This window comes from Nipponia nippon, unplaced genomic scaffold (assembly GCF_047370975.1).
Source record: "Nipponia nippon isolate SJK-2023a ecotype South Korea unplaced genomic scaffold, ASM4737097v1 scaffold_3, whole genome shotgun sequence".
NCBI classification, from domain to species: Eukaryota; Metazoa; Chordata; class Aves; order Pelecaniformes; family Threskiornithidae; genus Nipponia; species Nipponia nippon.
Window position 1 is genome coordinate 90,293,861 of NW_028262347.1, and position 14,894 is coordinate 90,308,754.

Below are 14,894 nucleotides of genomic sequence, written 5' to 3' on the forward strand. Positions count from 1 at the left end.
AGCAATGTGGGTCTCCTGCAACCCAACCCCACACGCACTGGGGGAAAAAAACAAGAGGAGTCATCCTTACACAAGTGTGGTTTTAAACAGTGGTTCACAGATTCAGCACGTAGTTTGCAGTCCAAGAGGTAAGTGGGCAAATGTGTGCTATCAAAACCCATCTGCAGGCTTGAGCAACTACAACTTCCCTTTGAGTCTGTCAAGTGCAAAGGACACAAGGAGGCAATTGATACCACTCAATCAATAAACCACACCACACAAGCTATTTGAACAGTATCAAATGGAATACATTTGTAAGGGTTAATTGCAAGTTCACATTCCGTGCAAGTTATGTTGCTGTTAAGCAGAGGCTGTCAGGACTCTGGGAAAGCAAAGCAGAATTACTCATCCGCAAAGCAGAAAATTCACAACATTCATATGGCCACTGCAACACATGCATAGCTGCTTGGTTTTTCTTAGGGGAGGAAAGAAAGATGGGGCTTTGCAGGGGAAGGACCTAAAACTTTCCCTCCCCACCAGTCCAGTACTGAAATCAGCAGGAGATCATGTGGACTAGAAACATTTACACACTGCTTGCTTTTTAGTAAATAATGGGGAAAGAGTACACGAAATACACTGAAAACAGCTGTTAAAAACATTATTCAAACTGCTGCAGACTTGTTTCTGAACAGCAGCTTAAAGGATTGATACTAGGAGGAAGTAAAGGGGATTCACAGCAAACTTTCAACCTGCAGAAATATGTGGTTGATCATTTTAGAAAGTCAGGTAGTCGATACAGTGAAATCCAACCCGGCTTTTACAAGTATCCCAACATTAACACACACAGGAGCTGCAGACCTGTATATAGCCAACCCCAGAAATATGGTTGCTGCAGCATTATTCTCCTCAGGCAGCCCCAGCAACATGTCCTAGCACTGAAACCCATTTCTGTGAATACACAGCAGTATCAGCATCTGATTCTTTCCACTCTCCAGTACCCTTACTGGGATCTCAAAAGCTACCTTAAAGCTGCTCACACAAATGACAGCATCTGCATGTGTATGAAAGAGGCATAGCCTGGTGGTGCACTGCCTTAAACATTATTCAGTGACACTGCATCAGGAAAAAAAAAAAAAAAAAAGTCCTTTTCCTGAGAACTCAGTTCCAACAAATTAAACCTTCCTCCAGGTGGTAAGCACCTAACTTTACCAGTTTATGATAGCCACGATAAAATAGGTATGTGGAAATACTACTGGCACAAATACCAACCCACAAGATGTTACTTAAACTATAAGCTGTTATGTGAACTTAAGTAAAATATTTTATGTCTCCTCTCAAAATTCAGATATCACAAAAAAACTGGCATGGAAGCAAAAACACATTTATGAAGTGCAACAGAACAAAATAATTTGTATGAAACTGAATTAGAAAAATCAAGGAGAAACAGACATCCGAATTTCTCAAAATTAAATAAATAATACCTATGCCTCTAACATCTCCTCCTTTGCCCCCAAAATCATAATCCAACTTTTTTTTTTTCTTTCCCCCAAACTTTGCCTGAATCAGTGTGATGAGCTTTTCCTAGGAGAAAGAATACAATTTAACGAGCAAGGACAGATTTTGCTTTGTTTCAGTAATTACCCTTCAGATGACAGAATTGAAATTTACTCAAAAATTCCAGAATTTCATCATTCCCCAACACATTAACACAAATTTCGCCTCCTTCCACATTTTCACTGGGCACAGAGGTTGGAGGCGCATGACTCCTATCACCATTCTGACCCAATTTCCTGCCACGTTGTTCATTACTTGTTCGTTATCTGTTAAACTCTGCCCTTTGGGAAGGGATGGAATGAGTAGCTAATTAATTACTAGTGAAATATCCGATGTTTATTAATGATGTGAGGATATCTTGCAAGAGGACATCAAGTTCAAATTTTCACATAGCAGCAGATCATACACTTACGCTGAACACCATGACTGAAACAGTGTACAGCTGACTGGTAAAAGCAAACTTATGGCCTCTGAGCTTTTAAGAGTCCATTTCTCTGAGTGCTTCACGTAACTGGTCACAAGAGAAGAAAAAACATCACGGAGCTGCACCAGTGTAAACATGAAATGCCAAAGAAGTTATTAAAATAGTATTTTATTTTATTAATAAAAACTAAACAGAATTAGGACATGGTTCTATTTTTTCTTTTTCCCTGTGTCCTTTGAACTATTCTGATCATCTCTTTTTGAACCAAGGCCATATCTACCATTCCTGTGCTGATCCTGCCACTCACTCTCCAGCTGTCTCAGCATTTCTTGCGTTAGAAGTCCTTCACGCAGCAATCTGTTGGCAAGAGATCCACGTCCATGGCTTTTCACATCCTCCTGCCTTGTAGCAGATCGATAGGCTTTCAAGTTCTTTGCTCTTCGTTCTCCTGGAACCTCCACTGCAGCAATAGAGAGTGCCTCTGTGGATTTTACACCGTGACGGTCTGAAACCGGCCTGGTATCCCTCTTAGTCCTTGAAAGAGGAAAGTCTTCTGACACAACTTCTGCTGTGACAGAAGCAGCTGCAGATTGTGAAGCTCGGATCAGCTTCGTGATGTTGCAGACACCAACTTGTATAATGTTGTCTAGTTTTTTCTGAATATCCCTTACAAGGACAGCATCAGGGAACATATCCATGAAGCGGTAACTGAAGAGAGGCAAAACAACACACAATTAAACCTTTTTGCCAAAGGACTGCTCACTGGGACAAAAATGAGATACATACTATGTAAAGTAAAAAAAAAAAAATTATTACATGTTGCATGGGAAGGCCACTGTATTTTAAGTGGCATTTCAGCTGCTCCAGTCCAGGATCACCTTGCTTCTAACTTTCTCTCTCTGTCAGTCACAAACTGTTCTCTGCAGAACCCATGACTTGCTCCCACAACATAGCTACATTCGCATTTGTCAAGATCCTCTAAAGGGCCAAAGGAGCCCATATTGCACCACATACACACGGGCTTGAAAACACAGCTTTTCTAGGACTGCAAGTAATAAATATTAGGAAAAAGTAAAATAATTTTCAAGTGCAAAGATGATACCTTAACCACAAATAGAGGTCAAAAACATCATGAACAGCTTCAAGGTGTACAAGTTCTTTGATGTTCTTTGGAGCGGCTAATGGCCATTTGGTGTGCCGACAGAGCCAGTCAAACGTCAGAGGCTCATTTCTACTGAACTGTCTTGCAAACTGAAAAACAAGCAGATTCAGTGAAGTCCTCAGTCAGGAAAGAAGAAATCCCAAATGAATTAAATTCCCTTGAGTCTGTATACATAGAATACTCCAGAAAATACCTGCTTTGTTTTACACAGCCCAAATGCCACACATTCTTTTACTTAATTACTCAACACAGGAGTCACATCTCCTTTCCAGGGCCTCATTAACACAATTTGTCCATGGGCCATGCACAGAGTTAAGCAACAAAAGTACAGAGCTATCCAGAAAAGCGTAACACTGAAGGCATATGATTTCATCTAGCAAAGCAAATGGACTTTGTCTTTTTTTCTTCTGCTGCTCCTATTCTGTTCATTATCTTGTTTCAGAATCTCCAGGGTTGACAAAATGTTAAATGTGTTCCCTGACTTACGAAACACACTATTCACAACCCAAACAGATTAATCTGCACTAGAAATCAGCCCTTCTGAAACCTAGATATCTCGGCTCTTTTACTAACAAATAAACAAGACAAGATTTAAATTTAAGATTTTCAGGAGCATTGATGACTTGGAATAACTGCTTCCTAACTGGCTGATACAAGAATTTTTTTGGTTTGTTTTGGTTTGAGTTTTTTTTTGCCAAGGAACGGGGCTTAAATTCACACAGGCATTCACAACAGCCCACCTACCTCCCTCCAACATCACATTATGCCCCTCTGCACCTTCGTTACTTGGGGTCTGCATGCTCAGCATTTTCTTAATGAGGCACATTTTTTTTCAACTCTTTAAATCAATCACTCAATTTTTATTAGCCATTTTTTAAAAGCACAGGTCTAATATCTGTGACATGAGGGCACCACATCAGTTTCATTTTTACACTATTTTATTAAAAATGTTTAATGCAGACTCTAAAAGGGGACAAAGGCAATACTGTCTAACGAAGTAACAGTCCCAAACAAAATTATTAATCCTGAAAAACTGAAATCAGCTGACTACAAATTCCTCAAAATAATCACTCTGGGTGCACAGTGGCAAATAGTTCATCCAGGCCTGAAAAGTGAAATGACGTAATTCTGAGAACAACTTACAGCACTGTATTTTCTGGGGTTTTAATTCTACGTAACTGTATTACAACATCAGCAATCACACTTAATCCCACATTCTTTTCTTTTGTTGACAAGCTAACACCTTGAAGCAGCGGTATCTTGGTTTTTAAGGACTACTTTTAGACACACTGTAGTGCAAAGCTTAACAGTGCACAAGTGACTACATAACACAATTCTGATCTCTCCGAGTTCAAAGGTCGCCTGCAAGGCAAGCAGTAGGATTCTCTGAGGCAAACAGCAGAAAAGCTATCCAAATTTTAATTTACATCACAAAATGAGAATCAGTTCTCAGAAGTTAAAAGCTTTGGCCAATAAAAATGGTGAAGAATGCAATTTAAAAAAAAAAATCTCCAGCTCTTTTATATTACTACCTGTGAGCACTTTAAGAATGCTCTCAAATGATCTAATGACAAAACCCACAATAAATGTAGCAGCGAGATACAGCCTCAATGCACCAAGACTCCCTTGCTCCAATATAAATACCACATTTTTTCGAGGAAAAAAATAACTGACCTTCAACAATGTGGTACACACAAAAGGCTCTTTTCTGTTCAAGGGTGCAGTGCAGAAGACATATCGTGACCGCAAATTTAGTGGAATGTGCTGAATCATATCTGCTAGAAATTTAAAGTCATCAATATTGCAGACAAAGTAAAGCCCATCAACTTGTGAGAGACTCACAAAAATATCCTGTGAAAATATAACCAAATGAAGAGGATGTTATTACAGGGGAGGGTTGTTAGACTTTGTATTACCAAACCAAAAAATTATGTACTGTTTCAAAGGCTAGTTATACTGAAAGAACAGTTACAACTATCAAATTTGACCACAGTAATAAAAAAGGGGGCAGGGAAGTTCCCTCTTTTAACAGGATTTTCATAAAATTCTCTAACACAGTATCAGAGGAGAAGACATAATGCACTATGCTTTATTTAAGCATTTTCAATTAGTCTCCTAAGTAACAAATGCAGTGTTCTGGAAGTGTATATTTTAATTACAAAGAACACCACCACAGGAACCAGTTACTACTATGTTTAGAACTTGTTCCAGGTTTGTCACTTAACATGACCCAAAAAGCTAACTTTACAGCATAAAATTCAACAACTGAGGTATTTTCAGCCTAATGTCAAGAACAGATCTATTTTAGGAAGAAAGAAATCACAAGATAAATACACTATTGCAACAGAGGAGTTCAAAGTATACCTGAAACATATCCAAGGTTTGGAGAAACAGGAGATGCCACTGCACATTGCAGGGGAAATTCTTATGGGCTCCCAAAATTATTTCTCTAGTGTAAATCTTTGAAAGATTTTTTAAAAGATCTTTAAAGAAATACTGAGCTTCTCAATTAAATATGTGACTGAATACTTAAGAGATCAATAATAACATAGGTTTTTTATCTTAATACTTCGATGCTAACCCAGAAATTCTCAACAGTAAAATTTTACTGATGTGCTGTTACCCTACCAGCCTAAGTCTTCCAAGATGTCTCCAAGCATAATCTTTTACCTCAAGGTTAGAAATCATACACTTTGCTACATAACAGCACATCAGCAGAGAACAATAATACGCATTTAAATCCATGAAAGCTGATAAGAATTTCTCAGTGTACTAAAAACTGTGATAGTATTTTTTTAAATACAGCATTGGAAGCTTAATTTCTACTTTAAAAGGTTTAGGCACTTCCAAAAATTCTACTATTCAGCTAATGATGAGATCAAGTAGATCCCACAAAACCTGTTTTCTCAAAGTTAAGCAAACGCTATTTTACCATAAAGTCCACAGAACCAGGAAAAAAATCAGGTAGCTCTCAGATGTACAGAAATCTGACATGATCAGCCCAGTTTCCCAGGAATTTTGACATGAATTTACCAAAATTTCAGTCTCTAATGTTTTCAGCTTCAAACCAAAAAGTCTACATTTAAAATACAGGAAAGGTAAAATGAAAAGGCTGTTGCACACTCTTCAACATGTGTAAACATATTTACACACTTCAACAGCTTTCAAGTTTATTATAACACAGAAAAGTTAAGCATTCTAAACATATTTGCAGTCCCTGCTGTGGTAGAGAGAAGAATCCCATTGATAAAAGATACACACAAGGCTGTCTGTTAGGTTCCCAAAGTGCATGTTCGTACAAAAGCAGTGACTACAAGCAATGCTTAATTTTTAAAGCAGAAACTAGTATTTTGATCATTCTTACAATTAGATTGGATAGAGTGGCATCAGGGAGATGATAAGCAAACATTTCTATCTGCTCAGGAGTAGGATGTAGGCCAGCTGCCTGATGGGAAAAGAAAAAAATTTCCATTAATTCTCAATATTGTTCTTAAGTTAGTGCATCAGAAGCAAAATCTAGAAAGACAAAACACAAGAAACCAAAGCACCCTACAGAGTTCAGTTTATTTAGCACGCTTATCTGGAACTTAAGAACTTCTGTGTTTGAGCTTTTAATTCTTAAAAGAGCAGCTTCAATACAAATGAAATATTGCAAGCCTCCAAATGGGACATGTATTCAAAGTCGGTCATGATGCAATCCATTTTTATTACTAACTTGTAAACAGACACAAGGAAAAATAATTTAGGATCAGAACATAGTAAAACAGCTCCAGAGCACATTTGTACAAACTGGGTACTAAGCCTCTCACCTTCACAGGGCGCACAGGCTCACTCAAAATTTCCTTCAACTGCACGAGGTCATCACGATGCATTGTAGTGACTTCTCCTTGTTTGAAGGACGAGCCATAACGCCCAGCTCTGCCTGCGATTTGTAGAGCCTGAGAGGTTGTAATGGAGTCTATTTCCTTTTCTCCCTTCTCATTGATAGTTGGCTTTACTATAGAGTTAAAAATTATTCTTTTTATACACCTGAAATATTTGAACAGAAACAAAGAGGAATCCTTTTTTGCGAACTGTTTCCAACATACAACCTACTACAGAAGAATGAAAGCCTTTTAGTTTGTTGGTGGGTTTTTTTGACCCTTTTTCCCTCTATAAATTAAGGGACCACAGATACTACTTACAGACACAGCGTATTCAAAAGGGCAGCACAAGACTACTGGTAGCTGCAGGAGAATCATCACCCCTACACACATCAATCGTGTTCTAATAGGGTCCCAGTTCATTCATCATCATCTGCCTCAGTAGTTTATAGCAATGTGACTACCTCGCCTTCAGCAACAAAATACATCTGCAACTGGACTGAACTTGCTCTACATTTCAGAAATGCAAGAGACTGATCCTCTGACATCCTAGCACATCTGACTCCAGTGAATCGCAAGGATCTTAACAGTGCCTACTATCACACAGAAGCAGGCCAAGAGAGCCATTTAATTCTTAGAATCAGTTTTAAAATGAGAGCTTATCAAATCGAGTACTACTTCATAATTAAAACGTATGTACTGTGTTATCTAGACATAGCAGGTATCTAGCCAAATTAGTCAAACTGGCAGAAACAAGTGAGGAAATTAATACAGGTATCACACCTAAAAAAAAAATAAAAAAAAAAAAAAAAAATCATACTCCCTGTACTTACAAATTGAGTCCCATTCCAATTGCATCTGTAGCAACTAAAATTTTGCATGGATCATCAGGATCATTGAATTTCTTTGCCTGTTCAAGTTTTGTTCCTAAAGCAGAATGACAAAACACTTCACATAGCAAACTCTTCTTACAAAATAAAGACAATGTATCACTAAGCCCGATGCCTTCCTAATAGGCTGAGGAAAAAAAAGTTGTTATTTGATTGGTATTTGGCTGTTGTTGGGGGAAAGGGGCAGGAGGGATTTAAATCATTCCCAGAGCTGTGGATAGACCTCGTTTAATTACATCTATCTGAAGATCAATATTAAGTACATAATAAAGGTCTAATCCCAAGATTAAAACACCAGTCAACAAAAGTTGACTACTTTCTCTAACTACATAGAGATGCAAAACTAGGAAAACTTGTACTGCTTCATTTTAAAAGTTTTTCTAAGAAAGCAGCAATAAGCAGAACGTTCCCTTAAAAATAAAAGGAAGAGTGCTTTACCTGGTGGCAGACTGCCATATATGACAGCACATTCTAAGCCTCTGGCTTCAATCTGTCGACTGACAGAGTAAATGTCATTCTTACTGAAACAGACAATGCAGTCCCCAGGACGGAGGTTATCTAAAGATTCTAAGGCATAATCCAGCACAGTAAGAGGAGTGAGTCTCTTGTAGTTTCGGACCTAGAATCAAAGGAGTTGTCAAAGATAATATGTTTTTAAATGAAAAATTCCTGTGGAATATCAGCCAGCATGGTTATCACCACAATTGATTGTAACACTGAGGGACCTCTCACAGTCCTGAAGGGATAATACACCTTATGCACTTGCATACTTGCAGCACTTCCCAAGCTGAGAACTATACAGCCTTTTCAAGAAACAGAAGAACTATATATTTTTACATGTAAACTAGATTCAAGAAAAGAAGTATACAGGCTATGTAGCAATTCTATCAAGAAATGAGAGTCTCTTTTCAGTCAGTCATCTGAATGCTGTAAATGGTCCCCTTTCAGAATTACACACCCCACTACACACAGCTATATAAAGCTACAGCTAATTCACCGGGAAATCATGCCAGCTGGACTTTCTTAGTACCAAATTTTATATTTTTAAATACTCTTCATAAAGGAGTCTTCCCAAGGAAAAAAAAAAAAAATACTTGTGACAGTAAAGTTGTGTTTCAGAGATCTTTCAATCACTTTGTTCTGGAGGTGTTAGCTCTTTTAACTCCTTTCCTCATCATATGGAGAATAACTATCAACAGATCCAGTAACCTCAGCAAACTTGAGGGCACTGTGCCCTCCAGGAAGAACAGAACTGTAAAGAAAGCCCCTAAACAGCTGTAGCATTCCCTGAGGGGAATTCAGCAAAGCACTCATCTTCCTTAAGCAAAATAATACCACTATTTAAAAATAAACAAAAAAAACCCAAAAAACCCAACAACCAAACTTTGCAACATCTCCTTTGGTTTACAGGAATTGAGAAACATTTAAATAAGAACTCCTGCAAGAGTAACTGATCAGTGATACCCCCAAAAGACCCTAAATTTTTGCCTGTTTTCCAGGAAGGAGAACCTGCTGTTCTGTCCATAACTTTACAGAATTAAAAAGCTTACTTCAACTTCCTCCCCTGTAGTGTACATGAGCTCTGTCACCAAGTCTATAGCAGCAGCTTCTCCACAAACGTGAATTTCTTCCGCACAGAGTCCTGAACAAGATCCAATGAAATAAAATGCAAAACATTATGTATTTATAGACAACAGTAGCTTTAGCTGACTTTTAAGTTATCCAAAAATTAGATTTTGCTTGCTAAACACATCAATGAGGACTGTATTTCATCTCCTTCAACATCCCAGATCAGTACCTAAAGCCTCTCCCACAATACACTACTTCCTTAGAGCTGCTCTTGATCTGATATCAGCAAGTGATGCTTGGAAATCTGTTACTATGATAATCTTATACCTATGATAATCTAATCTTATACCTATGATAATCTAATACCTTGTTGCACCCTCTCAGCCAAAACAAGAAGTACGCTCAACCACTGAACAAATGGAGCAAAGCTTTGAATACATTTTATTTACTACTACTAACTCCCAAACCACAGCAGAACTGAGGAGCTTTGTTCTGCGTGACCTTCTAAAATTATGAATATGTCTCCAATGCAATCAGAATAGAAAAATGGAAAAAATAGGAGGTAGGGGTAGTGTGACAAATCATCCTGTTAAACTTAGCATCAAAAGCAGTGAAGGGAAGGGGCGGGGGGGGGGGGGGGAGGAATCAGATTTGAAACTTCTGTGCAAAATCTGAGGAAAAATGAGTTTCAAAAATTCCTCTTGAAAAATTCTATAATTATCAAAAGAAGCATTTTCTTCTATGACTTTAACAGACTGATGCAGCTCTATAAATGAGCCATTAGAAATTAACACGAGAAAATATTTTATGTTCACCACGTTGCCATACGTTTAACAGTATCTTTTCATTACAAAATCTCTCAAAAATGGTGGTGTTTTAATTGAACAAAAAAGCATACTTATAGAAAATAATCAATGTAAAAGGACAGCATGGTGTAACAACACAAAGACTCCATATTATCCAAGGAAGCAAAACTAACAGAGGCATCTGTATAACTTAAGAGAATACAATTTTTAAAAAACATTCATTAAGTAAAACATGACAGGTAACTTGCTGCACACAGACAAATCCTTTGAGGCAGAGTATCTCTCTAACCTGTGAGAAGACATATGAAGAAGCAATACTCGCTTTTATTGTGCATCACATATTGTAATCACTTACAAATATACTGACCGCTAAGCTTGAATTTAATGTGCCATTTATAGTCACATTAAACTAGTTCATTGTCAACACAAACAAGCTTACCTAGAAGGGCTCTTGTCCAAGCCCACCCTCTGGCAGGATCTCTAATCATCTGAATTTCATCAATCACAGCAACTTCATCTTAAAACAAAAAAGAAAAATATGATGCACCAAGGAAGATCATCTAAAACAGCAGTACAACACAGGAAGGAACTCAAAGGCTTTCTAAAAAAGGTTGCTCAAATCAAGTTAATCCTCTACCACCCAAAAGCTATTCTGAGATGATCCAGGTTTTATTAACCGCTCTAACATAGCTCAGAAATTGTTCAAATACTGAAAAGGAATAGCTCAGCTACTTCAGAGTCCAAGCAATAATACACATAAAGATACCACAGATATGACTGAAACAATTATGTATACATACAAGGCGTATTAGTGCTGCACATTTCAATGGTGCAAGCAATATGAGGAGCTTGTCTGGCATCTTCACTGGCGTACACACGCTCTTCTCCTGTCACCAAGTCACATGGCACATTCTAAAGCAATTCAGAAAACTCATATTAAGTTTCTTTAATATAACGGAATCCCCTTTCCAAAGGGGAAAAAAACCAGTTTCTTAAAGTACCTTCTAAGACAGTATAATGGAAGCTATACAGAAAATAACTACTCAGCCTTTTAAGACTTGTGACTTGTACTTAAGTCCTATCAGACTGAAGGGTATGATGAAAAGGTAGTATCTGTAATTAGATGCCCTCCCCTACTCCTGCAGGAGATTACATCTTCCTCTGAGCATTTCAGAGCTGTCACATCTGCAACAAAAGAACTGTCAGAAGAGCTGTAGTACAAGGAGCTCATAAAGCAAGGCCCAGCAGTGAAAGAGCCTTGCAAGCTCCAGCCTCCTCCAGTTCATTTGGCGACTGCCCTGTTGTGTGTCTCACCTGCTGCCTTATACTCACATAGCAAGAGTTCATGAGGACTAGCTGTGAGAGACAGCAGGGGCCACCACCCTCTCTCAGCTCTACACTCGATGAATCTCAGGCAGATGGCTGCTCCTTCCATACCTACAGCCACCTGTAGAGCCATGCAGGAAGCCCTGTTTAAGCCTCAAGGGCTACGTATGATCCACGAGCTGCCAAGTGAAAAGTCCTCACACACTTAACACATGGGAAAAAAGCGCAGTAACTCTACTAACAAGGAACATCACTACATGGTACCCACATTCACTACGCGGTACACATTACAGATATCTCCTAGCACGAGCCAATCTTTCTTATGTGTTGCTTTGATAAACCAGTAATAGGAATTACAAATTCTAAATCACAGACTTATCAAAAACAAAGAAATCACAAGATCATTTGGTAAACACTACTGTACATACACACTATGCTGCATTAATATGTGATGTGTTATTGCAATGCTGCAGAACTGGTGTGGTTCTGTGCAGCTGGAAACACACTGGTGAGGAATCTTCAAAAAGATGCTGGAAGCAATAAAAAAAAGTACTAATGAAAGCTTCCTCTAGGGACCTGATACAAGGCACTGCTCTTCAACTCAACATATCTCAAGCTGCACAACTTTTTATTAGATGGTTGAGTGAAATATATTTAAACATTGAAGCAGAAGGTTGCGGGGAGTTAAGCAAGGGTAATTTCTTGTGTATAAGCTAAACTAAAGGTCGTGGGCAAAAGACGCCACTGTTTCCACAATGAAAAAGCTAATAGTAGAACCCAGCTAAACCCAGGGAAGGAAAAACTACAGGAAAATGGAGGCAGGTTACAGGGATGATTGCACGGCATGTGCTTTGGGGAAAGTGATGTTCCATTTGGGGAAACGATGTCCCATTCTGCACACCTAAAGCAGAAATGCATAACTGGTATTCACAAGAGCTGACACTACTGCAAAGCAAAGGCACCCATTCAAGCACACTGCTTCATGGACAACCTTAAGCAACTACTGTACTTTACAAACATGCATTCATGAGACTGTAGGTAAGTAATATAACATACTGACAGCATGATTACTCTTTTGGAAGATCTCATGAGCCAGAAGTTTTAGTGGACCGCAGTATATTCCAGATTTTGCTGACAGAAATCTCTGGATAGCATGGTAAGTTTTTCCACTGTTTGTAGGACCAGCATGGAATATTATCTTTCTCTGTATAGCCCTGGCATCTGGATACCTAAAACATACACAAAAAAGCAGATCTCTTGAACATTTATCTGGTGTTCCGGATACTGATTCAGGGGACACTGCAAATTAGCTTAAACATTTACTTTATTAATAGACTTTTTAATGTGTGTTGAAAGCAGAAAAATCAAGTTCTTAAATAGAGACAGTATGAAGAGGTTACTATGTCTTACACATTCATCTTCTAAATCATACAATGCTTTCAAAGATTTAGACTGGAATTCACACATTGTGTTCAAAATAATTCTCATTACTGTGGTCTCTCTCCTTGGGTATATTAACATTTCAATGTTCTGGCATGCTACCTCCCAAACAGATACAGCCAGAAGACAGCTTTCTGGAAAGGCAATACCAATTCAGTGACTTTCATAGCTAATATAATCTTATTTTCCTTTTAATCGATTGCAATATATCTTGTAACAAAGATATGAGTTCCTGACACAAGTTATTGTAAAAACAGAGAAATGGAACTGAACATATAGTGCAATTATACATCATAAAGCTTAAGTCCACAGACTATGAAATTCTATGACACTAGGAAAAGAAAACACTGCAACCACTTAAACACACTGACCAGTTGGGCGGCAATCTTAAATCACTGATCTTGCGCAGATCATCCATACAGTCCAGCATCGGAAAAATCTGCTTTGCATGCCTCAGGAAAAAAGGAAAGAGATCATCCACGTGACCTAGAAGACAAACCCATTTAAGAAAGTTTGCATGCTTGTCTGATGGTGTGTATCTTCAAAATAAACTTTTCAAAAAAAATTCTACTACTTCCACCACACACTTATGTAATTCTTTCAACTTCTGGCTCTCTACAAAGTTCAATAATTATCTCAATGGCAGAAAGGTAAACTAACACGAGTACATGGATTCATTAAGCAATGTAATGCAAATACTACAGAACCATAGAATTGTTTAGGTTGGAAAAGACCTTTAAGATTATCGAGTCCAAGCGTTAACCTAGCACTGCCAAGTCCACCACTAAACCATGTCCCATAGCACCACATCTACACGTCTTTTAAATACCTCCAGAGATGGGGACTCAACCACTTCCCTGGGCAGCCTGGTCCAATGCTTGACAACCCTTTTGGTAAAGAAATTTTTCCTAATATCCCATCTAAACCTCCCCTGGCGCAACTTGAGCCCATTTCCTCTTGTCCTATTGCTTGTTACTTTGAAGAAGAGACCGACACCCACCTTGTCACAATACTATGAAAAAAAAAAAAAATCTCGTTTCAGTATATTCACTCTGGTTAGCCGACACGTCTAGAGAAATTCTAAATAAAATGAGAAACTATGGAAAAGCTGGATGAGAAATAGCTTTTCTGTCCTAAGAAAATTTTAGCCTTTTCTTCCTAAATTCATGGAATGGAATGGAATGGAATGGAATGGAATGGAATGGAATGGAATGGAATGGAATGGAATGGAATAAAATAAAAGCTTCTAAAATGCTTTTATGAATAAACAGACAAAACCAGAATAGTTTGCAGCTTCCCTAAGCTACTAAGACTTAGGATGCTGGCTCAAAATTGTGAGTCTCCAGTCCCTAGGTGAGAAAACAAAAATAGAAAAATCAACTCAGAAGAGACATCCATGTTCACTCTTCTGAATGTTTGCAGAGTAGACATGTGGCTTTAAAGGTCTCATTTCGGGTCGCACCCCAATTGTCCAGCTCTCATAGAATTTCAAAGAACTGGCTGGATGTAAAAAAAATTATTATCATACACACACAAAAGCAGAGTTTTGGGGTTTTTTCTTTAAATTGAGAATTAGTATTCAATGAATCAAAATTATTGTGAAAAATTTAAAGAACTTAAAAACTGTAGTATTTTCAATTATAATCTTTGGCCAAGCAAAACTCAACTAAAACACTTCAAAACTGCCACAATAAACAACCCTTTACACTCCTATATATGTGAGTTTTAAGGCATACATAAATAATGCTCATATATAAGTAAATAAGGAGTGGACGTGAGGAAATGATGTGGAAGAGTTTATGCACAACTAATATAAAAAGATACTTTAAATTTCCTAAGATGGTAAACATTTAAAATCTACTTATTTACATTTTAAGACAA

General features: G+C 37.9%; 1 protein-coding gene across 2 annotated transcripts in view; it reads right to left on the minus strand.

The window, feature by feature from the left end:
• Positions 1-14,894, minus strand: part of SUPV3L1 (Suv3 like RNA helicase) — a 23,353-nt gene continuing 8,459 nt past the window's right edge. For both annotated transcript variants that reach the window (XM_087764077.1, XM_087764076.1), the window contains exons 4-15: positions 13,385-13,499; positions 12,634-12,802; positions 11,048-11,159; positions 10,687-10,764; positions 9,423-9,514; positions 8,311-8,491; positions 7,816-7,909; positions 6,929-7,148; positions 6,484-6,564; positions 4,794-4,970; positions 3,060-3,208; positions 1-2,665 (exon numbers count right to left, since the gene is read on the minus strand). In XM_087764077.1, coding sequence (XP_087620203.1) covers positions 2,167-2,665; positions 3,060-3,208; positions 4,794-4,970; positions 6,484-6,564; positions 6,929-7,148; positions 7,816-7,909; positions 8,311-8,491; positions 9,423-9,514; positions 10,687-10,764; positions 11,048-11,159; positions 12,634-12,802; positions 13,385-13,499 — 1,967 coding nt within the window. In that variant the 3' untranslated portion in view covers positions 1-2,166. The remainder of the gene's footprint in view (positions 2,666-3,059; positions 3,209-4,793; positions 4,971-6,483; positions 6,565-6,928; positions 7,149-7,815; positions 7,910-8,310; positions 8,492-9,422; positions 9,515-10,686; positions 10,765-11,047; positions 11,160-12,633; positions 12,803-13,384; positions 13,500-14,894) is intronic.